Below are 24,112 nucleotides of genomic sequence, written 5' to 3' on the forward strand. Positions count from 1 at the left end.
AGCTGGTCTGGCCAAGGACTATATAAGCGAACGGTTAGTTCAGAAATGGCGGATCATAGTTTCGTTATCATCTATAATGGCCATTATAGAGTTTAAATCCGATAATAAACGATACCTTGACAACTGTTTTGCGCAGTAATCTATGCCTGTGTTAAAATTTGATGCGTATTCACCATAGATAGTAGAGGCTTCTATAGCGGATATAAATAATATAAATGTCACGATTCCGAATGATGGCTAGCAGTAGTTTTCGGAATCTACGTGTATCTAGTATTCACGTACAGCGCCGCCGCTTGAATGACTAAATCCTCTCACTTTTGACAAAACTTTTCAGTTTAATAATAATATCGTTGCAACAATGAAAGCGAAATTTTCGAATATCACTTTTCGTAGTAACTTATGATAATAAAGTTTGTAATGAGCTACCCATTTTACATTGTATAAATATAGATATTTTAAGAATACAAATATAGTTGTTGTTTTACGATAAGAATCGCCCTGACGTAAATGGGCACTTCTGTTATCAATGAAAATTGTGCACAAAACAGCGGTCAATTAACGTACTAATATTTATCTCGAAATGCTTTTGTAGCGGTGGTGCGCGCTGGCGGCGCCTTGTATGACGAGTTCTTCGCCGCGCTTCGGTTACTTGAAGTTCCGTTTCAGACATGTGTCCGCGATCTTCGCTCGCAAGTAGTTCGAGAGGCGTGCATCAGCATTGCGTACGAATGCGATCTTACTATTCCATGAGTTTTGAAACTTTCAAGAGGCGATATATTATATATAGAATATATATATATATATAGAATGTATATTTTTTTTCATTCAACCTTCGGTAACTCAATAGCCAATTTTGGTTAAGTATTTATTACCCTTCCCTACTTTGGAAAGGGTAATGACTCGAATACGTTTGACTGTTGATCCTTCCCGAGGTGTCTCGTTTCGTGGCTCCGTAGTTTAAATCGTATTTCTTTACATAACTTACGCATCTGTTTCTTAATTTATTATTAATCTATATCTTTTGCATTGATTGTACTGACAGGTACGTGTGTCGTGAACTAGGCCGTCGAGTTGATCATCTGTGTGAAATTCTCCTGCCATCTCTCATACAACTTATCGGATCGTCTGCCAAAGTTGTGTCCTCATCAGGTCAGCGGATTTACTTACTACTTATTACGCCCAGCTCTACTGACTTTGACTGACCGTAAACCACGGGGTGCGCTGTGGTACGAATGTGCTTTACTATGAAGAAAGTTATTCTTCAGAATGATAGCCGACTCAATAATTAAAGTGGAAATGTCCTTTGTGTCGCTTTCGAAAAACAACACAGGAGCCCTAGTTTGAAATTAAATACATTTAGTATTAAAAGCTTACATTATAATCCTTCAAATAATTGTTATTTACTTTTAGAAAATTTAAAATTATAAAAACGTATTTCTCTAATGGTCAGTATTTTGTTATTTTAGGAATAACCTGCATTCATTTTATTTTACAACATGTTCACTCACCCCGACTTATCCCGCTTATTACGAGAAATCTCACCTCGAAAAACCGGGTTAGTGTTCCAGCCTAATAATACCGAGCTTTAAAAAAGCATAAACTCGTTTGACGAATTTTGGCATCATGCAGAAACAATGTAGAACAAGGATTTGCATACGTGCCAATATAGTATTTTAGTATGTACGAAATAAGCAGAATGGCAAAATTGTTCGCTCTCACCAAAATTGCGAAAAAATAGCAATAGTTAATATTATTACTATTATTATTAATTAACATAAGGTTATTTTTCTAGGAGATCCGTCGATATTGCTGCGAGTTCTTACATCAGCTGCTGCTTATTTGGCCTGCGGGCTCCCTCGAGAAGCACATTGTCACTATCCAGGACGCCATCAAGAAAGGTGCGCATGCCAACAAATGTTACCAACTTATGTATCTGTGCCTCTGCCTCGCGCTTAACTCTAAGCAGTTCATACTGGAATACTTAAAATCCACAATTTTTGCGCTGGTTGATAATATTTACAGGCATTTCGGATGCCGACTCGGAAGCCCGTTGCCAGGCCCGAAAAGCTTTCTGGGGCTTCGCGGACCACTTCCCGCGGGAGGCCGATAAGCTGTTGCTATCGCTTGATGTAGCCAAACAGCGTTTGCTACATTCGGGATACATTTCCAACGGCCACAACTCAATTAGTAAGCAACGTTAGGCCCTATAGGCTGACTGGCGTTTTCTGGCCACTGCCTCTTCCTTTTACCGACTAATTCCCGTCTTCTACGGCTAATTACCATTGATAATCTGTCTACATGGTTTCCATACGTGATATAACAAAGCATTAAAAAAGTAGTAATATAATTCTTAAGCTGTGTGAGTATCCTTAGGCTGTTCGTCAACTGTAGTTTGCTGAGGTGCTTCTTTAGCCACTTACTAATCTCGTTACTTCTGTCGTTCTGTGTTTTGTCCTTGCTTCTCTTTAGCGATCTCGCCTATGAGCCAGTCGTTGTTCGGCTCATCGCCGTCTTCGTTGACGCGATCGTCTTGCGGGCTGAGTTCCCCTCTGGGGGGACACAGTCTTCCATCTGGGGGGCGAACGCCATCATCCGAGAGCCTACATCGCTCTCTTACCGCTGCATCGCAGGCTGCCAGCCAGTATGGCACCACATCTAGAGGTATCAATAAAAGTGAAGTCCTTCTTTAACCTCTTAAGGATATAGACAAATGTAATGATTCTGATATCTGAAGAGCTGCTTTTTTTAAGGCCCGAGTATAATACGATGATAGCTAAATAGATGTAGTTGAAACTACAGCTTGTATGGGTAAATGTGTTTACATGTACACACACGCGCACGTATATATGTATATACTAAACGGAATGTAGATAAAAAAATATGTGAAATGTTTAAGTTGTTTAACTGTATACTTCCAAACAGCATCAATAAGGGATAGTAACATTTGAAAAGTACGTTATTTATATTATTACGTAATGCTATCACGAAATAAAAAAGATTTGCGATTTTTACGACATTTTACTTAGACAACTGCTGATCATGTCGAGCTAATGCAGAGGATCGTTTGATATTCTTGAAAAAAAAAATACTGTAGATATCCAAACGGTCCTATTACTTAGATCGTTTAAAATAATTAGAATTTTTGAGAGTTTTGTTTTGACAATTTTCTGTACAACAACTAAACAGGTCGGTCTGCACGATACTTGAAATCTGCAAGGCTTCTCAAAGTATTATAGTTAAATGTATAACTCCACCGGTGTTTCAATTGTATATCTAGCGATTTTCCTTATTTGTACGTGTCAACGTCTATTTCAATTTTGTCACATCGTTGGGTCCATCGTCTCGGCCACCCACAGTACGGCCTGTTTCGACAGCTCGCCGTTCTAATAGCTCGATCGACGCGAGTGCTGCCCGTGCAGCACGTCTACGTGTCGTTGCCGGCGGGACCAGCAGCGCAACGAGTTCTAACGGCAGTTCACCAAAGCATTATCATCATCATCCAGCACACAACAAACAGAGTCCAGCCAATTCGAGTAGCTCGACTCCGAGCACGCCGCAGGTCCAACCAAAGAATGCGTTCGGTTTTGGCCAGTATCTCTGTAAGTAGAAATAAAAATTATTTACCTTAAATGGAGGCCCTAATTTTATATATATATATATATATATATATATATATATATATACGTATAAATTAACAAAAATATATTTAAAAAAAATAAATAAAATTATATATATTACAATCGCGGAACCGGTTGTAACTGACGACACTGAATAATTTTTGAATCACATGCCACTAGCAGACGAATTTTTGTTTCTAAATACTTCAGTCCTAAGTATAAAAAAATGAAAATAAACATGAATTCTTTTGACAAATCATCGTTCTAGCCCAACTAGCTTAAATATTAATCGACTTCAAAGTCCTAATGTATACGTCTTTCTCAGTTATATTCGTCTCTTCAAAACTGGTTCAGGTTAACCCGAATTCTCTCATTGGTTTGACACTTTCAGCTCGGAGCTCCTCGCGAACCCGGCTCGACTCGTCAAGTACTCTGACGACGCCTACAAGAGGGCGCCAGTCTCGCGTGTCTCAGTCACAACGTAAGCCTGTTTAAGACTGTTTTTTTTCTAAAGAATTTTAACAACATTTTGATTGTTTTTGGCCACTAGACAAACATTTCTGTCCATAACATTTTGAAGTGCTTACCTAAAGACGTATGTTGAAGGCGACTAGCTCAATTTAGTTATCGACTGGCAGGAGCCCGATTTGATTTTATGTAACCGCGGACATGTTGTCGCACATCATACATAATATCGTATCCATATATATATATATATATATATATATATATATATATACGTAGCTGAACAATGAGTCAATAACTAGAATTTGACCAATTCTAAATTCGACAGTAAGCATTGTTCGCTGTTTGGTCAAATAATTTGTAAATAGTCTATATACCTATAATAAAAGAAAGTTTTTACCTCTGTATCATACTGTTTTTTTGTCATACTGTTGACGACAGCCAATAGCCGCTCAGCATCCCCTTCGTCTCGGTTGAGTTATGCAACATACAACAATATGTTACCGGACGGACGTATTCGACGCTCAGGTATTCCTACGCCGAGCACTGGAAGATCTCGAGAACCTTCACCAACCAGGTACTCAGGGCATCACTTTTACGGCTCATGCTTTTCCGTCGTCAAAAGAAATTTCATATTTGACGACAGAAAGAAGGCCTTGACTGACTTTGGATTTTGGACTCATGAAAATTTTAAATGTAACTGAATATCATAACCCTACAGAGGTAAATAGTTTTATAAAACAGTTAAGCTGGATAATTTTGCTTCGAAAGGTCGGTATCGAGTCTAGTTTCAACAGCTACCGTAGGCCGCGAGCGACGCTCTTCTTTGGGTCGACCCTCATTGCGATTTGACTCACTCGACAGGCAACTTCGCAATGGACGTGATGGGGAAGAAAGAATTCGCACAGCGTTCGCGGTAGGATTGTCACTTTTATTTGTCGTCTATTGAAGACTTCAATCTCTCTAGAAGCTACAATTGAATTATCTTAAACGTGAGATTATCTCCATGTAGCATCATGTATTAAATCCTATGCTAAAATTATCAAACGTATCTTCTACTTTCGCTAAGGCGCCACCATATGCTTCACCATTGACGTCTCGTGCTGTTTTCGGCTCGAGTTCTCAATGCCAGACTTCATCATTGGCTGTGTCCGGCAATGTCAGTAGTCACCATGGGGGAGGGAGTGGCAATGGCGGTAGCGAGGGCTCTTCGTCAATATGTTCCGACGTATCCCGCAGTCAAGAAGACTATGTTGCCGATCTACTGCTTAGTCTTGCTAGTATCCATTGGTCCGACCGAAAGGAAGGCTTGCTTGTAAGTATTTGCATGATTTCGTCTGAGGCATTTGTTAAGTATCCATTCGCTATCGCTCCTTTTCAATTTTCAGACCCGCTGACAATCACTAAACTTGATTAAGCAGATAAAAGTTGAGTCGACCAGTAAAACTTTGGTTTTATGCAATGTCTTTTGTGTTACGATGGCAGGGATTACAAAGCGTTCTGCGTTCTCATTCGCGCCGTCTCACGGAAGCGGAACTGCGATCGGTCACCCAGACGATGACTAAGATGTTTATGGACCCACACACAAAGGTAGTAATAATTACAGAAGGAGCAACATTACAACATCGAAAATCATGCTGGTTGCTGGGGGAAGGTCGATTTTGCTCTTGATGGTTACTTTTTTTAAGGGCTATTTTGGTATACTTAGCACATGTATTCTCAAGCTCAGCTTGTCTGAGGTTGAGGCGTGCCTGATTCAAGTTATCGCTTTTTGATGTGTTCTGTAACTGATCAGAGTAATCTTGCATCAGATAAAAGACGCTATAATGGGCGGCAGCACGTGTTGCACGATCGCTCGTAATGACGCTTTGACATATGCTTTCAGGTGTTTTCACTATTCCTAGATACTCTCTATGATCTGGTAGCGGCACAAGCCTGCGAGTTGCAGCGAAACGTGCCTTCGTTTTTGGCCGCACTTCTAACGAAGCTTTTTACAAAACTTGGCCATGATCTACTAAGTTCTGTGAATTCAAAGATTCACGCAACGCTCGCACTAGTACGGGATTCCTTTCCCCGCGCCGAGCAGTTCGTCATTATTACGAGATTCCTTAATGATCCCGTGCACCAGTCCACCTCGGTAAAGGTATGCATTCAACTCGTACATATTTCAATGACTTTCCGGCAAGGTACCACTGCTTACTGACTTCTATCAAGCGCAGATCTATGCCCATGTTGATAAACAGTATTACAGTCTTATTAAGGATACCAATCAATTTTCAAATACGCTTAATGCCGGTTTTCTGCCTGAGTCTGAAGGCAGCGTCTTCGTGCGCCTGAAAAATAATGTCTGTCTGATGCTTAGGTGAAAACTACTGTTTTGCGCTATCTGCTGAACTTGACGCGCCAAATGGATTCATCGGAGATACCAGCGAATGATCCGAACATGCGAGCCTGCTTGCACAGATTTGTGGCCTGGGCATCGGCAGATCTCCCAGAACACCAGAATAATGGCTTAGCAACCGTCGGCGCAAAAACTGCTCAGCATCTCGATCGGTTTAGTACAAATGGCCTTATGGTTAGTACAATTCATCCCCACACGCGTGTCCTATTGAGGACACTGTTTTGGACCCACGGTGACTGCTCTAAAGCTATTCAGCCATCTTCATGTACACCGCCAACTAGTAGTATCGAAAATAACAAAAAAGAAATACCAGTGAAGTGAAAAACTAATGTTTGAAATAGTGTATTATATGAATAAATTCGTGCCAAGTTTTATTGAGCATCTGTCGTAAGAAACATAACAATAAGGCGGGATCTTTGGTTTTTATTTTCAGCAAGTCGATGGGGTTCGTGTAGGGACCATGGCAAGTGCTCGAGTCGCTCCAGAACTGTCCTCCCTATCACGAGCGTGCATTGGATCACTTTATCGGTGTAAAGCTTCCTATTTCTCTTTAGTGATACATCAGGTATGCTGCTTTTTAATCCGTGAAAGGTTAAGTGCTATTTAGATAGGTAAGCAGTATAAGTATGATACAAAAATTGTGTGGATTCGATTTCGTATAATAAAGTTGCCTGACTGACTGATTTTTCTGGTTCCCATCCAATTTCAACAGATGGCTCCCGACTACCAGAGGGTTGCTTTGGATATCATCCAGAAAGAGCTTCTTCATCAGCAGCAACAACAACAGCAATCATCATCGATTAAGGAACAAACAACATCAGTATCCATGTACAATGGTGGCAGCAGTTCAAGTGGTGTCAGGTATGGCGCATCAATCATTTAGAGCACCTTTTTATGTTCTTTGAAGGACTGCCTCACGTTTATAATCTGCTTACTTTTGTAGCCTTGACTTAGTATACTTTTACTTGTTGATTTGAGTATACCTTTAGCCCTTATGAAAATCGTTGTTAGTTCGAGCAGCTAATAAATCATCTTTACACTGAACAGCCGGTCAGGCAGCGACAGTTTAGCGTCACCGGTGACGCCCCAACGACCGTCGCCGTCTCCTTGTGCAATCGACTTTGTTATCGGAGGATCGCCTTCGGTGATAACGACCGCCTTAACGGATGAAACTGTCACCTCTAGCCACAGCGCGAGCGGAAATGGAGGAGCCAGTAGAAGCCTTATAAGCGATCCTATAACAGCTGGAAGTACATCCGACGAAGGACAGCTTAACGACTTACCCCCCTACAGCAATAATCCCCCAGTACCTCCGCCCTTGTCACAACGATCCTTTCACTCCTCAGGGTCCCAACATAACCATAACAACATTGGTCATAGTCCTAAGGTAAGTCTGATCCACGGAACGCCTGGATACAAAAGGGCTACAGCAACGTCGTCAGGAATTATTATGCCAGATATCTGCCTCCAACGATTCATTCCTAAAATGTTTTCATGTATGAATATATTGGCGGGGTAAACCTAGTAAATTAAAGGCACGTAATAAAATAGGAATATGTTTAGAAACGCAATACATGATCTTTCTCCCTCTATACGTTTGTGCTTTTCAGGCCGGTTCGGCGGAAAGGCTGTCGCACTGTGTATCAGTGTTGAGCTCGCCCTTAAATTCGGCCGAAATGAAGCGCGCTGCCTTGGTCGAGCTCGACGAACTTCTCGACATACATGAGTTGTGGCAATCTGAACTCAACTTCAGGTTAGTCAATGGCAGAATGCAGCGCATTATAGCGAGTAGTAGAACCTTTATAGCGGATTTCTCAGAAGTATTCACAGATTTTTCATCTAAGTGACCTTTAATTGGTATGTCTAATTCTTCAGATCAACACTGAAAATTCTTTTGGACAACACCGAGTCTTCTGAGGAGTCTCCAGCCGTACGCGCTGGTGCATTACGATCTCTTTCCGCTCTTGTATCTGCGCAACCTCAACACTTCGCGCAGTATGCGGATCTCACGGTCGTTAAGCTTCTTCAAAGCCAGCTGGTTCGTATAATAATCGTTAACCTACTAAATCATATTTTCCTATTAAGGTGATGTGTAAATAGAGATTATTAGTGGACGGCAGTTTTTCCTGACTACTAGTGAACAGCAAACCCAATTCGACCCTTTTTTTGAACGTGCAAAGCGTAAGAGATAAATAAGCGGAAATAAATGGTGATTTCGACCTCATATTTTTAATGAGATATGAATAACAGATAAAAAGAGAATTAAAACATTCGGAACTATAAGGCGCATCTTTGTCGCTCGACTAAAGATAGATCTGGTAGTATAGCTACCAACGTAAAAGAAGTCAGTGCGGTAATTCGAAGCACGAGGAAAAAGCTCAGTAAAATCCGAGTGATTAGCGTGGCAGGAATGTGCCAAGCTTGACAAGATTAACGTTAGTGTCAGAGAAACACACACTAAAATTGAAACAAAAAAATTGAAAGGTAATATGATTAAACTATTATCAAAAGGCTGACCGTAAGGTAGATATGGTTACTTATATATCAGTGCGTTGTTCTTGAGGAGACAACACGTGTGTCGCACCAAAAGTTACCTATTCGCAGGTGACACAAAACTACCTCATAATCGGTTGCTGCTGCCACCGTAGGGGGTTTGAACTTTCCGATTAACGTTGACGTGATTTTCAAAAATCATTTTGGACGCACTGTCCATGAAACCGACATTAACCCATCTTCAATATCTGCCTTGCGTCTATAAATGCGAACTCTCCAATTGTATTTTAAAATAATATTATTAAGTTAAATATAGGGATTTTTCTGGCAAGACTATAATCCTAATATTTTAGAACTTATGTGGTTTCTGAATAAAAGATTGTGATAAGCTACTTTGACATTGCTCCCTTGAAACTGACCATTGAGGGAGTTCCAAAAATCGAAACAGATATGTTTTATAATTTAGGATTTGGGCTGTACGGCGAACGCATCAAGATCACTTATCTAAGTTCTTTCAGTTTTTGCTGCCTAGCTAAAGACGCGTGTTATCTAGCATTGTCATGGTAAAAGACAATGACTTACAGATATGTTTTATAATTTAGGATTTGGGCTGTACGGCGAACGCATCAAGATCACTTATCTAAGTTCTTTCAGTTTTTGCTGCCTAGCTAAAGACGCGTGTTATCTAGCATTGTCATGGTAAAAGACAATGACTTTTCTCGTTACCAGTTCCTATTAATCATTTTCAGTAATTTGTTTAATCTCGTTGGTTGTTGACCCTAAATGTCCGAACCAATAGTTTGGCTGGACTTCAATTACTTATAACGCATGATTCCTTTTCATTCCCACCGGATGCGGTATTACCTTCTTTGGCGTCACTCTGGGCTCTGCCACACATTGCGAAGCACATGTTTTACGTGGTCTGCTTTTTATCATCCGTTATACACCGCTTTAGAGGTGGCCTTTCAGTTGCATTGCTAAACAGTTGCGCAGATGAAAATACGACCGAGTAAACCCTTCTACATGATTTGTATAGCACACAATGAGCTTTGATATATATATATAAATAAAGTAGACTTGCGGTGGCGATAGTGAGAAAAAGGCATATTTTTTGTAGGTAAAACGTTGCTTTTTACTTGGTTCATTCAGGATAAAGACCGTGATGTTCAGCGTGCATCAGATTTAGCTATTGCTGGAGCTTTGCGGGCAGCAGGAGTGGAGAAAGGCTCAGGTATCCTAGCACGTCTAATTGCGCGGTGGCCTGACGTTCACTTACTTGCTGCTGCGATAAAGGTAAGTCTGACCCGAAATTATTATCAGAGTATAAATATAATAACAAATAAATGATTGATTAAGAAAGTAACATTTAATAATAAAGTGCTGCCAGTTTAGCAATTAAAGTCCGTTCATTCGCTAACTAAAGACAATCCAGGGTGAGAATCTTTTCCGAAAGTACTTCTAACGAGAACCACAATCACGTGATTTATATATGCTTCTATTCAAGGCGTTATCTCGTCTTGTTGAATTGTCCAACGGTGAGGAACTCCGTCCAATGCTAGATCAGGTGGCTTCAGCACTTCTGCGCGCCTACGACCACGAAGAATCCGCTGTACGGCGAGCTGCCGTCTTTTGTCTAGTTTTCCTTCATCATAAGGTAATCGTACATCAGCGCGATCTCAGAAACTGATCTCTCTCAGCTGATCTTTATTAGCTTTCATTAGCTGCTCGTACAATATCATAATTAGCTATAAACGCATTTCCGTCCTTAAAAAAACACAATGATCGTTACAGGTTGGAGCAGATATAATGGATCCCTATCTCGAGACCCTTCAAGGATGCAAGGTGCGCAAAGGCCGACGAAGTTGAAACAAACGAATCAATCATTTCGCTTCCTTTCTGAATGGCTTAGCCTGTAATATTCGGTCAAATTTTACTTATTCGCTGGTAGCAGTCAAACACCCGATATGGTATACAGCTAAGTAACACGATTTCCCGAGATCAGAGTGGCTATATAGAACCACCAAAGCGATTCACGACAAACGAGTTTTTGCCGGCTACACTAAAGATAGTACCAAGGGGCAACAAGCGGCCTCTTATCAATTACAATTCCTTTCGTATCTAAAACACGCACGCTCCTCTATCGCCGGGCTCATATTATGGACTCAGTGCGGATTACGTTAGTAAGTTAATGAGACATTATTTGTTTCACGACTTCGCCAAATCAGTGGCATGGTAACAGAACTTCAGCCAAAAATAAAATATTGTAGGATAAATTATTGATGTCTATGATTGTATGTTAAAGCGATACTAAACTCTATTCACTTTTCTGTATTTTTGCAGCTACGACTTTTGAGGCTATACATTGATCGAGCAGCCCAGCAACGGTCAACAGGCCAATCCGCCAGTTCTGGCTCTGGAGCGGTTCAGACATCGCTATGATTTGTCTTGGTCCCATCAGTTAGCAACAGATGATAAGAAGAACACATCAACCTCCGATGATCAGATCAGACATACAGTTACCCATAGTATCGTCAATCCGTAACCGTAGCACTATCGAGCTTTCGCGTCTTTTAATGCGACCTATGCTCAGCTGGTCCCTATCTACTCTGGTGAGCGAGATTCCTTTTTTTTTTTTTTTTTGTAAGATATCGCTGCTACTTTTTACTAATTCGCACACAATATCCATTATTTTATATCAGTTACCAGTATACGGTACAGGTATGTGTTCTTAAATACCTGTGTCGTACTGTAGCCGCCGTACTTTTCGAGATCAAATAGCTTGTTGCGTCGGACTATAATGGCTTCTGACGATCTCTTATAGATCATCCCACCGCAGGATATCAAGCCAAGCCGGAACGGATTGTATGGAGCTGCCGTATTCGCTATCCGACCGTATTAGTAGATTTTCCCTTGAGTCAAGACAGTATAACAACCTCAACAGAGGCTCACAGTTTGCCAGTAGATAAATGAATAGTGGCGATTCCCGTATAGCGATCTCTGTACAGTCACAAATCGCGAATACGATAAAGACACCATATAAGCCCACTTATGATACGTCTACATATGCAATCTCAGAAATAGGAGTTTCAATTAATGTCTGAAACAAACATTCTGTTAACCGTAAAAAGTCATAAGTCAGCCAGCTTAAAACTACATTCGAAAAAGTTCTGGTGTTACCTGCAGACCGAACAGTTTCGATGCCAAAATCAAAAGGTGCGAGGAGATCCCCGCCCAATAATTGTTTGCCCTCGTATGGAGTTGACCTCGGAAACTGCCAGCGAAATGAAATTTCACAGTTTAATATCGTGTGAGGGCTACACACGATGAATCGTAACATATTTGTCGGCTAGATCTTGATAAAGGTAGGCGAATTTGAAACTGTATATTGGTTTTTATACCGAAATTTTTACTGCGACTCAGTTTGAGCAATTACTTCTTTTCTAGGTATTCTAATTCGTAATCATCTTGAGAGGTGAGTCCCTGTAAAGTAGGAAATGCATACATTTAACACGAGAGAAATACAGTATCACAGAGTTGAGTACATTTTACAACATAGCTGTAGAAAGTAGTTTTTTATTGTTCAGCTCTAATGTAGAAGGCAAAGCGACAACGTTTGTTATGGTCCTTTTACGTCAAATCTGTTCTTGCATTACGCGTCGAACATCTTTCCAAAATAATACTATAGGCTTGGACCGACTGCTACCCACAACAGTACGATGAGCTGATTTCTATTTAAAAATGCTTTTTCGATAATACCTCATTCTCGGAAGTCGAGTCTTTTGACGACTAAGCCTGAGCTGCATCCGTGTGGTTTCCGCATGATATAATAAGCCCTATTTATGGTATAATAATAGTTATTACAATTATTATTATTATTATTATAATTTTCGTCTGTAACACTACTTTTGCAAAAAGAGTTTCACTGAAATCAAATTTTGACTAGTGTGGAGCTGCGTGATATTCTCATGCATTGTATTTACAATGCACAGTCGTTACATATTAAGTAGATGATCATTCAGGTAAATTTCAGCGCATATATGAATATACTAGCGCACTATGTATAGATTATCGGAAGCTTTCGTCGTGCCCAGCGTGCGTGGGGCATGCATCACCACCGTTCTAGTATACATTGCTGTTAGCCCTCCTGCCGGTCTCTGTGTATGCATGACTTTTAAATGAACCAGTTATTTCTCAGGACCTTCCTTCTACTTCCACGTTTACAGACTGATGTCAAATTTGAAAATATAATGAAGTACGACTATAGATGGATATCTTTAGGTTGAATGCGTACATACAGGACAGACAAATTATTTATTTACCTTGTACCTAGACGACAGCGAGTCACTTAAAACACGAATGCCTACATTCACTGATGCCTCTATATACAAACTTACCGTATGCTACCTATCAAATATTGTATTAACACTTGTGCCGTAATTACTAGCATTGTGTATGGTCCGGCAGATGATGAACGGAACCCGCCGTTGAAGAAAAACTTTGGAGACGTTACGTCATTTATTGAATCACAAAATGAACCATTCTTGTTCGTAGGCCCGAAAGAACATTTGCGACGTCGACCAAAGAGAGACGGAGGACCTAGGTCGATCGTTAGGTATATATATACACTTAGTATGTAAATGCGTTTTTGGAAGTTTTTCTCGTTTATTATTATACTGTGACATAGTATCGGAATGCCTGCCATGTTATTGCGTGCTCATGCCGAGTGCACACACAACAGTGATTGCATACCGAAAGTATTATATATTCTTTGCATTTCATTAATTATAATTTATATAAATCTTATTAAATATATGATGATAAATGTAATGAGAATAACAAAAAGAGAACACCTATAATAAGTGTTAGAAATAGGACTAGTATTAATAGCAGTAAATGGCGATAACGAGCAACAATTAGTATTGTTGAATAGAACAGAGGTAGCGTAACTTTTTATGCAAAATATTATTAACTGTTCGTTGTTTTTTTAATAGGTGTTACTCGATAAAGTGACACTTCGATTAGAATGTTTGTAGAAAACACTGGTTGAGCCAATAGAAATCTCATTTTTCGACTGGCGAATTTACAGCCGCGCGGGTTAACAGCGATGGACACGATATCAGTTTAGTTGATGGAGATAATTTGCTTAAGCTAGCTCAATTCCGCGAAAATTACGTGATCTACAGCTGCAAAAATTAACACAGTGAGATTAGAGATACGCTAAAACACCTACTTGAATGCAATCGAAACTGCTATAGGCAATGCGTCCTACTAACAGGTGATGGAGATCGTAATCTTAGATGCAGGACCTGCAGGACTTTCTTGAAATATGCTACAAACTACTTCGGCCATTTTTCTTTGTACATTTATCAATTTAATGTTAGTGCTAGTTATAAACGTAACTAAAACGTTAGCAAATATTACTACCTACCGTTACAGTAAATACATAAAGCTGCAAGATCTGCGCAAGCTGTCAAAGCTTCGTTAAACCTGACAATACAATATGGCCGTTTTAATATCAAGTTATTAAATAGTATTTGTCCGGAGAGCAGGAATGCAACAAGGAAGATACAACATTTCTGCTTTGCCCCGTAAACCAGAGCGGAAATAAACTCTAGCCAGAGACGCTTAACTGAGCAGATAATGCCTGCCGCCAGCGGAGTTCATTAAAATCAAAAATACAGCACTGTATTATGTATTTCGTATCTACTGGCGAACCCTTTAGATCATTCGATCGTACTCGGAAATTCGGGTGTCAAAATTAATTTTGTACAGAAGTGTGCTTCTGCACGTGCACGCAACACATACACAATACAAGCAGTATTGAATAAGGGTGAGGCACTTCAAGCTCAGGCTTCGTGGCCATGGCGCTGGCTTGTCTCAGAAGATAACAGTTAGTCGCTGCCTGCAATTACTAAATAACCTTCTATATGTAACGGACAAACGTGTTTTGCCAGTTTAACTTCATTGGCGTATTCTGAAGGCTTATCGCATTAATACATCTCCGGCAAATTATTAGAAACTAATAAATAACGAACAACAACGCAAACAACAATATGCAATTGTGAACTAATACTAGTAGTAACGTGTCAAAAGTATTATTATGATTTTTCCCCGGGGCACATACCAATCGAGACTTTAAATAACCGTTTTATACGCTCTGATCACTAGAACGATGTTGTAAAATTGACTATGGTTGTTGCCGATTATTTCCAATGCAGTATGAAATGTCAAAATTAACTAATTTTTATCTTGCGACAGACAAAACGAAACTAGACAAAGGGTAACCTCTCTTAAATCTAGTTCACGTTTATAGAAACTGAACGATAATAACGACGGCATTGTATCATACAACAAAAAAAGAAAGAACAAGCGGTTGACGTTGACGGATATGATAAAACTTATAAATTATATTTCTGTGCCCTCAAACTTACAGAAAGACAAATAATAATAAATAAGCGATGTGCCAACAAATCCTTATGACTACTTTTGATGTCTTTCTGACAGTTATATTTACAGATAGTTGATAAGACGCTACAACATAAATCTACATTTAAATAATAGTGGAACGACGGGGTTAATAATGACAATAATAATGATGAGGAAAAATTAGCATTGTAGGTAAATTGCAGATTAAGCCAGTACTATTTGTATCAGTTTAAACAGACCATGTTTCGTTACTAATGCGTAGTATAATAGTAAACAAAGGTATGAACCTATACATGAACTAATGTGTTGCATGCTACTAAATAAAATACCGAAAAAAAAATTCTTTACTATTTAACAGATTTCTTATAGTTTTACTTTTTTTTTCACAGGTTTCTTTGCATCGTCTCAGAATTTTCATTTTTCTGTAGTTTAGTCGCACCATCTAAATTTGCCAAATCAGTATCTGTTTATTCTGCGAAAATACGGACCGTATATTGGATTATAATGAATATTTTGTATTGCCATTTTTATATTCACTTAAATTAGCCCGTAACGATCGCAGTTAACATCTAAACGTTGCAAACTAATATTTGCGCTATATAGTATGATTTAGGGCTTTTTACACTGAGATAATGCCTATGGTTTTATGGATATTATGGCCCCAAAAAGAAATCCATATCAATGAGCCGACGAATAATTGAGTAACAACGTGTTCACTGGAATACATCTAATTATTTCAAAATGCTCGGAGTTTAAGCTTCGCCCCCGTGGTGAAAAATAAACATCACGATTAAATTAACTTTCAGGAGTGGTTTGAATACCGTTTTTGTGTTTGTTCTGTACCCACTTTAAATAATAACATCTACAGGTTGATGTTTTGTTATCGTCTATAATAAACAGCCTTTATTCAACCAGCCGGTTTCTCCAATGCTCGTATGGTCTGCCACTGGCGCGACAGTCGTTTCCGCTTTACTCATTGATACTAAGCATAACAAAGAGCACGCCTCAGAATATTGACAAATTGCGCCTAGTAAGAAAGTAGTTAATAAATAGGTTGGTCTCTATGGAAGAATAAAATAAAAGATAGGCAGGTTGCTATAGCAGAGCTGAACATCACCGCCGCCGCCGCCGCTCGATGATGCATAGCAGACGACATTGGCAGTATGTTGTCTGGGAACGCCGTCTTTCCCAACGGCTAACGGACAGCAACAACAGCAGAAGCTACAGCTGAGGTGTGAGTTGTATGGCCCTGCTGAACTTATGGTAGGAAGCAGGAGAAGCCGTTCACATTCACGATGAGATGGTCGACCATCGTCGATAACTAAGCAAGAGTGAGTGCAGTGGTGCTTACTGTTTGACCAGAGAATCATCTGCTGCTGCTAGGACCCCTAGTTTAATCAATTCGAGTTGATATTCCTGTTATCTGTTGGGTAAGCCGGTTCTACGCAATAGAGGAGATGAATCGCGCGCTGACCGTACGCGGTACTCTGAGGGCAGATTCCATCTTAAGGTGAGTAACAAATGCTGATCTGCAATATGAAAGAGAGTGTTTTTTGAAAGCCCTGTCTTCATTGCCTCTTCCGTACCAAGACAAACACGTTAAACATTAATGTGTATTGATAGCAGAAAACTGTGACAAGTCGATTAGTTATTAGAACTTTTTTCATGTGGAGCTTGGACTACAAAGCAGCACTTTTCAATTTCAAATCGATAATCTATGAATATTTGAGGCAAGCAAAATACTCGATTCTCTAAGATCAAGTCGGCTGATGCGACGTGCTGTTAGCGCAATGAAATTTCCGAAACATTTTGTATGATCTCGCCGGCAACTAGATATGACCTGCATTCTCACTAGGGCAGAGTATGGTGCATCATGCGGATAGGCCGATCCTTCTGCTGCAAAAACGCATCAAATCTTATACATGCTGAAAATACAGCGCCAAACTAGGTCCTGCGGACCAAACTGGATCGATAAAAGTAAAATGAAGTCTGAACATAATAATGAAGCCGCTTTTCATTGTTTACAAGCGTAAACAATGCAGTTATAACTCAGTTCACCTATACGTTCATACATATAACCTCAATTTACAAAAAAAAATATAAGGAACTGAAGAGCAGCAACAACATTTTCATCAACAAACGCTCTCCGTCTGGACTCTGCACAGTCAATAGACGTTCTACGACTGAAAAAATGCAAAGGACTTGAATATTATTTGCTATTCTTTATTATTTTGCTCTTTAAATATCAAAATACTCAATTTATTATTAATTCGAATCATTATCTACAGGAAAGATTGTATGGCGCGTAAAAATATATTACCTAACATGTATGTGTTTGAAAGAACTTCATGTCGCGTTAACCCGGGTACATAGAAGCACTTAATCGGCCGAGGCATCTATCTGTATCTATCGAATATGTTCTGGTTGATTGTTAAAGTTATATGCTCTATTTCGTAACTTCAACTTAGCCTTGCGGTTGCAATATAAGGAGGAATATAAGAGAAAAGCTTAAAATAAATTTCTTGTTGTAGTTGAACCGTTGTGCGTGTCTGGTGCCAAGAAATGATATTGCAAAGAGAATTACTAAATTCAAATATTTTGCTGTTGTTGTATAAGTTGACTCACATAAATCCAAAAACTTTGATAGTTGATGTAAAATCTTATAACATGGTTAACAATATTATAATTGTTTTGCAATATTGGTCCTAAACACTTTTTAATGACGTTTGAATAAACGAATAGATGAATCAGATCCACCAAACTATTAACATGGGTAAAAATTCTGCAGTATATTTAATGTACAATGGCATAAGATGTCATTTTATGATTGTTTAGAAAAGCGCGGTACATGTTATAGGCATAAAATATTTGCACGATCTGTTCTATGTTAGCCGTGCGATATGATAAAGCCTGCTAATCAAAATGTTTTCATGGATATCATCAAGCCACATAGCTTTTCATAATGAAACTTGCTGAGTTGCTCTTGGATAAATCGAACGTTCGTCTAGTTACTCCGGACAAGAAATTTAAAAGTATTATGTAATTTTCTATTGATTTTTCTACTACCCCTGTGTCCTCATGGCTGCATGGTTGTTTTAGACAGCTGTCAACTGCTTCAGCTCGTCTGGCATCAGACCGGGAGAGTTGGCTTTCAAAGGTAAGTGAAAAATAAGTTTCTTTCATATTTCAACGGCGTAGATTTTGTAATTGTGATTAATACTTTCGTGTGTGATCATCTCACTCCAAATAAAGTAAGTCTTTCAAATAATTTAAAAAAGAACATATATTTTTTCCCGGCGGAACGTTTTGCATAGGCTAGACCATAAGGGCTTTAATTGAAACCTCATTATTACGTGCGATCATGTTTGGGCGTGAGATAACGTGTTCTATTAAAAATTGTTGTAACCTGTTGAATCACGCGAACTATTACATGATCTCACTTTCTAAGCGAAATCTTGCAAAAGGATAATTCTAACTATTAGGATTATTCTGACCTGAACTTGATCGAAATTGTATGTCCTTCGTCGATGATCAGCTCTTGCACGTTCGAACGATTGATCCTGGCAAGTCATCGCATTCACAAACGTTGGCAGACCCCAAGGCCGAAAAGATCTACGAGCTGCAGATCCACGCAGCTAAGCCTAAACATCGAGACGAATATATGAGCACCTAGTGAGTAAAGACGTTACAACCTGTGGTTCTTGGCCAAGCCGCAACCTGTAGTATCCTAATTTACAAACATGACTTTTGTCAAGTTTTTATAACGTGCTTTATTTTAGCCATTTCAGTTTTATAAATATTTAAAAAGCAGTGGTTGTATTGCTATAGTCCTGACAAGAATAAATAGGTTTTTTGTACGATAACATTAGCGAGAAGTACGCTGCAGCTTTGCCGCGAAAGATCAGCACAGCAGAGCATATTGGCAGTTGGCAGGTCGTCATTGGTGACCAGGACCATTTCGGTAAGTACTATCTTTGACGATCAATTTTCTTGTAAAGGATTCCTGTAAAAAAATGAGAAGTTTTCTTCGTTGCATAATCAGTAGTACTATGATAGAAAACTGTCTAAAGAACTACCCCACCCGTGTCTCATATTTTGTATGAAGTGTAGCATTGAATTGATATTGCGCAGTTATTTGATTGGGGACAAACAGATATCTAAAAAAGTACTATTCTATGGAACCTTCATTGTGTATAGCGATATTCCCTTCAGTCACTTAATTTGTAAACGTATTTGGGTTAATTTTTAGTGCATTTATGGCGGCATAGCGCGGGCTATCCTTCGGCATCTGAATGTGTCTGGGCAAACCAGAAGGACGATGAACTCAAGTCGCTAATTAGCGAGCAGAACAAATTCATAAGGTCAGAGAAATGCCTAGTTACCAGCATTGTATTAAACGACTGATTGCGTACTTCTATGTCTATTATACTTCAACTTCGGGGATGCCTTGACGCTTGAATTTAAATATGTGTGAACTGTCAGCGTTATGGTTTTTAATTTCTATCGATTGAATTCGAAAATATATTTGCCTAAAATACATAAAACGTTACATCGTCAGAACGTTTCTTAAAGATTTAGCCGAAGGTTTAAGTGGATCACTCCTAATAATAAATAAATTTTCGAAGCCGGAAAGTTGTTTGTAAAAAAATAATTGTTGCAAATAAATTTTCGAATTTTAGCCATCTAATTAAATACTAGAAAAGGCACAATACTTATTTTCGGTTGGCTCATTCTTGGTCACATTTTTCCGGCTGTATATATATATATATGTATATATACATAACTTTATACTATTTCTGGTATGTAAACAAATATCCCGTTTACTTAGGTATTTTTTCAAATTACGTTTGTAATATATGTTGTTAATCGTCTTATCGCTGTGCTAATCGACGGGATCGTTTGAATACAAGGACGTTCGATAATTGGATAAGGATAATTGGATTTGCTGGTTTCTCGTAATATAAAATATTACTATAAGAATTAATTCGTTTTAAAAATAAAATAGCTAGAAAAATTTGACCAAGAACGAGCCAACCGGAAATTTGTGTTATCCTTTCCCTAGTATTTAATTAGACGGCTAAAATTTATATGCAGCAAGTGTTTTCTATAAACAACTCTCCGTTTTCCAATACTGGAGTTTTTCGCCTAAACAAGGCTACTTCGGCTTATAAATAAACCTTTAAAAAACATTCTGGCGATGTAGTGCTTTGTGTAGTATGCAGCAAAAGCGAATGTATTCTTTAAAAAGTAAAGATCATAGAGTTGACGGCTCATTGGTAACACAAGATCTAGAAAGAAAATGTAAAAAAATACATAAAGTTAGACAGACTCACCGGATATTACAGTGCCTCAAAATTAATGGAGTCACCTAGGAAAATAAGTACAAGCAAGAGTAACTACAGCTTTATTACTACTGCGCTTGTGCAAAATTACAAGCAGCGGGTGCCACTTTCCATACTGCTAAACAACCTTCAAGGATACTGGTCAACTGAAGGCAATGTACTGAATACTTTGTATTGAAGGTATCATTTAAGGTCATAACATACGTCTTGATAATACTAAATCAATATCAGCCATTAGACCTGACAAATGGCGTAAACTTGGTCCGATTTTTTATGGAATAATATAATTTGTTCACTAATATCAAAGTCATGGGTTTAAAGCTCGGCACTATTGATAGTATATCCGCTTGATATGGCACAAATTTAGCCTAAAGAAAAGACGGAACTGGCGATAAATTAGATTATTAGCAGTTGTGTCCCTACACTAGTATTTGCCAGTTGCTAAAAGTGGGGGAGAAGAAATAACGATGCGGCTACTTTTGTGTTACGGAGTAGTGCTTAAAATTGCGCCGTGCTTTTGGCACAAATTTGTATCAATCGGTCATGCGAATAAAGTAGTATTTATTATTCTTCGAATTGAAAAATGACCAAAGTCAACCCAATTTACGGTATGCTGATCTATATTTATTTCGTCGTTTTAGGTCACGTGAGAACACGTTTATGTTGGCATTCTCGTTCTGGGGACACCCTGATCCTAAGGTAAGAGCTACTCGCGTAGGAATATTATGGAAAACATTTGTCGTAAGGTACGTGCTTCAACAATGAAACCTTGCAACCGGCAATTAGTAATAGATATTATAATTAGAAATGGGCATAAACATTTCTTTTAACGGAGGATGTTGCATGTTCATAACCCTAGTATGGACAGACAATAAAGGTAATATCAGTAACATATAAAGTTCATTGTACATATATCCATGTTTTTATTTGTTTCAGGAAAATGGGGGAATTTACGAGATGCGTTCGTACGTATTGAAGCCAGGCACGATGAGCGAGTGGGGCAATAACTGGGCCCGGGGTATTACCTTCCGTAGAGAGAATGCCGTGGCCGGATTTTTTACTCAAATTGGACAACTCCATTGCGTCCATCATTTCTGGAGTGAGTGGCCGATTATCTAACGTCCATTGCACCATTTAATTGACAAAAGTGGGAATCAGATTACTTTAACGGGAGACTGTTTGCATCTAAACGAAAGAAATTGATGTATAATAAGTGTTTTGAATACTTGCCGCACGTAAATAGTGAATGATAGTTATTGCCTATTTTTAAGCATCGCGAAACTACGTTATTCCTCTTATTAGCGTACAAAAATTTGACGGACCGCAAGGAAACCCGCGAGCGCAATTGGTCGAAACCAGGCTGGGATGAATGCGTTGCCTACACAGTTCCTCTTATTCGAGAGATGAGGTTGGTGTTGTGATGTTGTTTTTCAAAAACTTCCGTCCTTTCGTACTTTCAAACACTACAAACTTTAAATAAATCTCTACAGCTATCATGGTCTTGAAATGCATGTTAAAACAACTCAGGTGTTCATAACTCTTAACCTTATCTATCTTGAAAGGATCATTATTCAGCTTTAAGAACCGAACCCTTATATGTATATTGTATATTTATATGTATATTTATGCAGTTTATATGTATATTAATGCAGCTAGAATTGTACGACCGTAAACTACAACAAAACAGAGTTGAATCATTCATACTACAGTACGAGTAATTCATTTCGATTTATCACTGCTTACGTTTTGTAACATTGCAGGTCGCGATGGCTTTTTTCGTTGCCGTTTTCGCCCCTGAAATAGACTTCACAACCTGACAGGCCGTAGTGGGCCATAATTAGGCTATTCACGTAAACGATCTGCTATCAATCACCCCGCAGTAAGAAAATCTAAGGGTTCGTCGCAGAGAATTAGAAACGTTTACCTCTTGAAAAATTGTTCGAACTTTGTCATTATCCCATAATGATGACAATATTATTGTTTCGTTACATGGAGACATTATATATATATATACATATATATATAATCTAGAGCAAGAAGGACAAACGTAGGAAGAGAACGGTCAATTTTTTGAAGCATTTCAGCAGCGCTTATACGTAACCAGGGAAAGGAAAAATAATGCTTTATGGAAAGGATGCAACGAGCGCTGTGGGAGATATTCTCAGTTGGTTTTTAATGACTGTAACAATTTAAGTTACGTTTTGAATTGAACAATTTGTAAATAAAGAATAAACAGTCATTTTATTACAAACGTTTTTATTAACTACATATCTGAGTGAAGCCAGAGAAATATCCTGCTAGGAAGCCTCACACACTTTACGAGACTAAGTATATAAAAGCAATTGTTCAGCAAGTGCACCTGTGCGCTTCTATTAAATTGGTATCTAGAATTTATGACACAGGATCGGGCGAATTCAGTGAAAATTACTTAAAATGTTTGTTTTTCTTTATTTTGTTCTTTTCTTCTCAATCTTTTTCCCTCTTTCGTTTACCTATTTATATTATTCATTATACCAGTCATTATCATAATCATATCAGCATCTCATGTCTCTGTATGTATTGCGCTTGCTTTGTTCTTTTTTCATGCTCGCTGATTCTTTCTCCCACTTACTCTGAGTCTTTTTTTCTTGAACAGGGCCATCATCGATCCCTTCTCGTTTAATTTTTACTAATAATTCATGATCAAGATTAGCATTGTTACCAACGGTAGTATCATCGCCGCCGGATTTTCAGAAGTTATCATTGTCTCATTGTACCATTATTATTAGCGATATAGTTGTTACTTAATTATGTAGTAGTCAATCAGCCACTTGTATTTTGGTCACTGTGTTTGTTCTATTGTTCTTCGGGAGACGTACGACCCTTAGCATGGTTATCAGCATCGTAGTTTTTAGTTTCCTAAAATAGAAGAGGGCCAAATTCTACTAATTTTCAACTTCTTCTTTACTATTGTTGCTGTTGTTCATCGTTTGTAAGTGGACCACTGTTAGCATACATCCAGCATATTGTTCTTATTCAAACAGGTTTTCTATAACTGTTGTGCTTATCGTTGCTGATACTGTTATCGTATGCGTTACAGCCTAGGTTGCCCTGTTGCCCTGGGAGTTCTACTCGCCTCAACTGCTTTTTTCAGTCATTTTCTACGTAGTAATATTAGTAGGAAACTATTGCTGCTATTGTTCCAATCAACCTTATGGCTAGGCGACAATAGCACGATTGATGATCGTCAACAAAACTAACACGCCATTGCATGACATGGCCTCTTCGCGTAATTGCCCTGCATTTTTGATATTCCTATCGCTAGTAGAAGTCATGAACAATATATATATATATATATATATATATGTCACAGGCAACAATGTCTGTCC

The 24,112-nt window shown here is 38.7% G+C and overlaps 2 protein-coding genes and 1 long non-coding RNA gene across 8 annotated transcripts in view; 2 read left to right on the forward strand and 1 right to left on the reverse strand.

Annotated features, from left to right (window-relative positions):
• The window catches only part of LOC111262084 (CLIP-associating protein 2), a 64,023-nt gene extending 48,570 nt beyond the window's left edge, over positions 1-15,453 (forward strand). For 4 of the 6 annotated variants that reach the window (XM_022836073.2, XM_086968933.1, XM_086968938.1 and 1 more), the window contains 24 exons: positions 593-722; positions 1,043-1,149; positions 1,467-1,555; positions 1,793-1,898; positions 2,023-2,187; positions 2,470-2,661; positions 3,357-3,599; positions 4,009-4,098; positions 4,524-4,659; positions 4,854-4,998; positions 5,152-5,397; positions 5,568-5,672; positions 5,968-6,225; positions 6,445-6,657; positions 6,917-7,048; positions 7,196-7,344; positions 7,531-7,870; positions 8,094-8,236; positions 8,359-8,521; positions 10,126-10,269; positions 10,481-10,630; positions 10,768-10,818; positions 11,317-11,585; positions 11,798-15,453. In XM_022836073.2, the coding sequence (XP_022691808.1) occupies positions 593-722; positions 1,043-1,149; positions 1,467-1,555; positions 1,793-1,898; positions 2,023-2,187; positions 2,470-2,661; positions 3,357-3,599; positions 4,009-4,098; positions 4,524-4,659; positions 4,854-4,998; positions 5,152-5,397; positions 5,568-5,672; positions 5,968-6,225; positions 6,445-6,657; positions 6,917-7,048; positions 7,196-7,344; positions 7,531-7,870; positions 8,094-8,236; positions 8,359-8,521; positions 10,126-10,269; positions 10,481-10,630; positions 10,768-10,818; positions 11,317-11,415 (3,596 nt within the window). In that variant the 3' untranslated portion in view covers positions 11,416-11,585; positions 11,798-15,453. The remainder of the gene's footprint in view (positions 1-592; positions 723-1,042; positions 1,150-1,466; positions 1,556-1,792; positions 1,899-2,022; positions 2,188-2,469; positions 2,662-3,356; positions 3,600-4,008; positions 4,099-4,523; positions 4,660-4,853; positions 4,999-5,151; positions 5,398-5,567; positions 5,673-5,967; positions 6,226-6,444; positions 6,658-6,916; positions 7,049-7,195; positions 7,345-7,530; positions 7,871-8,093; positions 8,237-8,358; positions 8,522-10,125; positions 10,270-10,480; positions 10,631-10,767; positions 10,819-11,316; positions 11,586-11,797) is intronic. The other 2 variants (XM_086968940.1, XM_086968942.1) reach the window with 2 other exon arrangements.
• Positions 14,454-19,031, reverse strand: LOC147753962 (uncharacterized). Its single transcript, XR_015311821.1, has 2 exons — positions 18,897-19,031; positions 14,454-16,931 (listed from the first exon to the last, which is right to left on the reverse strand). It is a non-coding gene; the product is annotated as an uncharacterized LOC147753962 (long non-coding RNA).
• On the forward strand, positions 16,771-22,988 carry Nipsnap (protein nipsnap). Its single transcript, XM_022836084.2, has 9 exons — positions 16,771-16,912; positions 18,502-18,559; positions 18,938-19,074; positions 19,272-19,363; positions 19,652-19,763; positions 21,386-21,443; positions 21,681-21,843; positions 22,047-22,152; positions 22,505-22,988. The coding sequence occupies exons 1-9, from the start codon at positions 16,860-16,862 to the stop codon at positions 22,545-22,547; spliced, it is 822 nt and encodes a 273-aa protein (XP_022691819.1). The 5' UTR covers positions 16,771-16,859; the 3' UTR covers positions 22,548-22,988.
• The last annotated feature ends 1,124 nt before the right edge of the window (positions 22,989-24,112 follow it).

The sequence above is a fragment of the Varroa jacobsoni genome, unplaced genomic scaffold, assembly GCF_002532875.2.
Source record: "Varroa jacobsoni isolate VJ856 unplaced genomic scaffold, vjacob_1.0 scaffold_66, whole genome shotgun sequence".
NCBI classification, from domain to species: Eukaryota; Metazoa; Arthropoda; class Arachnida; order Mesostigmata; family Varroidae; genus Varroa; species Varroa jacobsoni.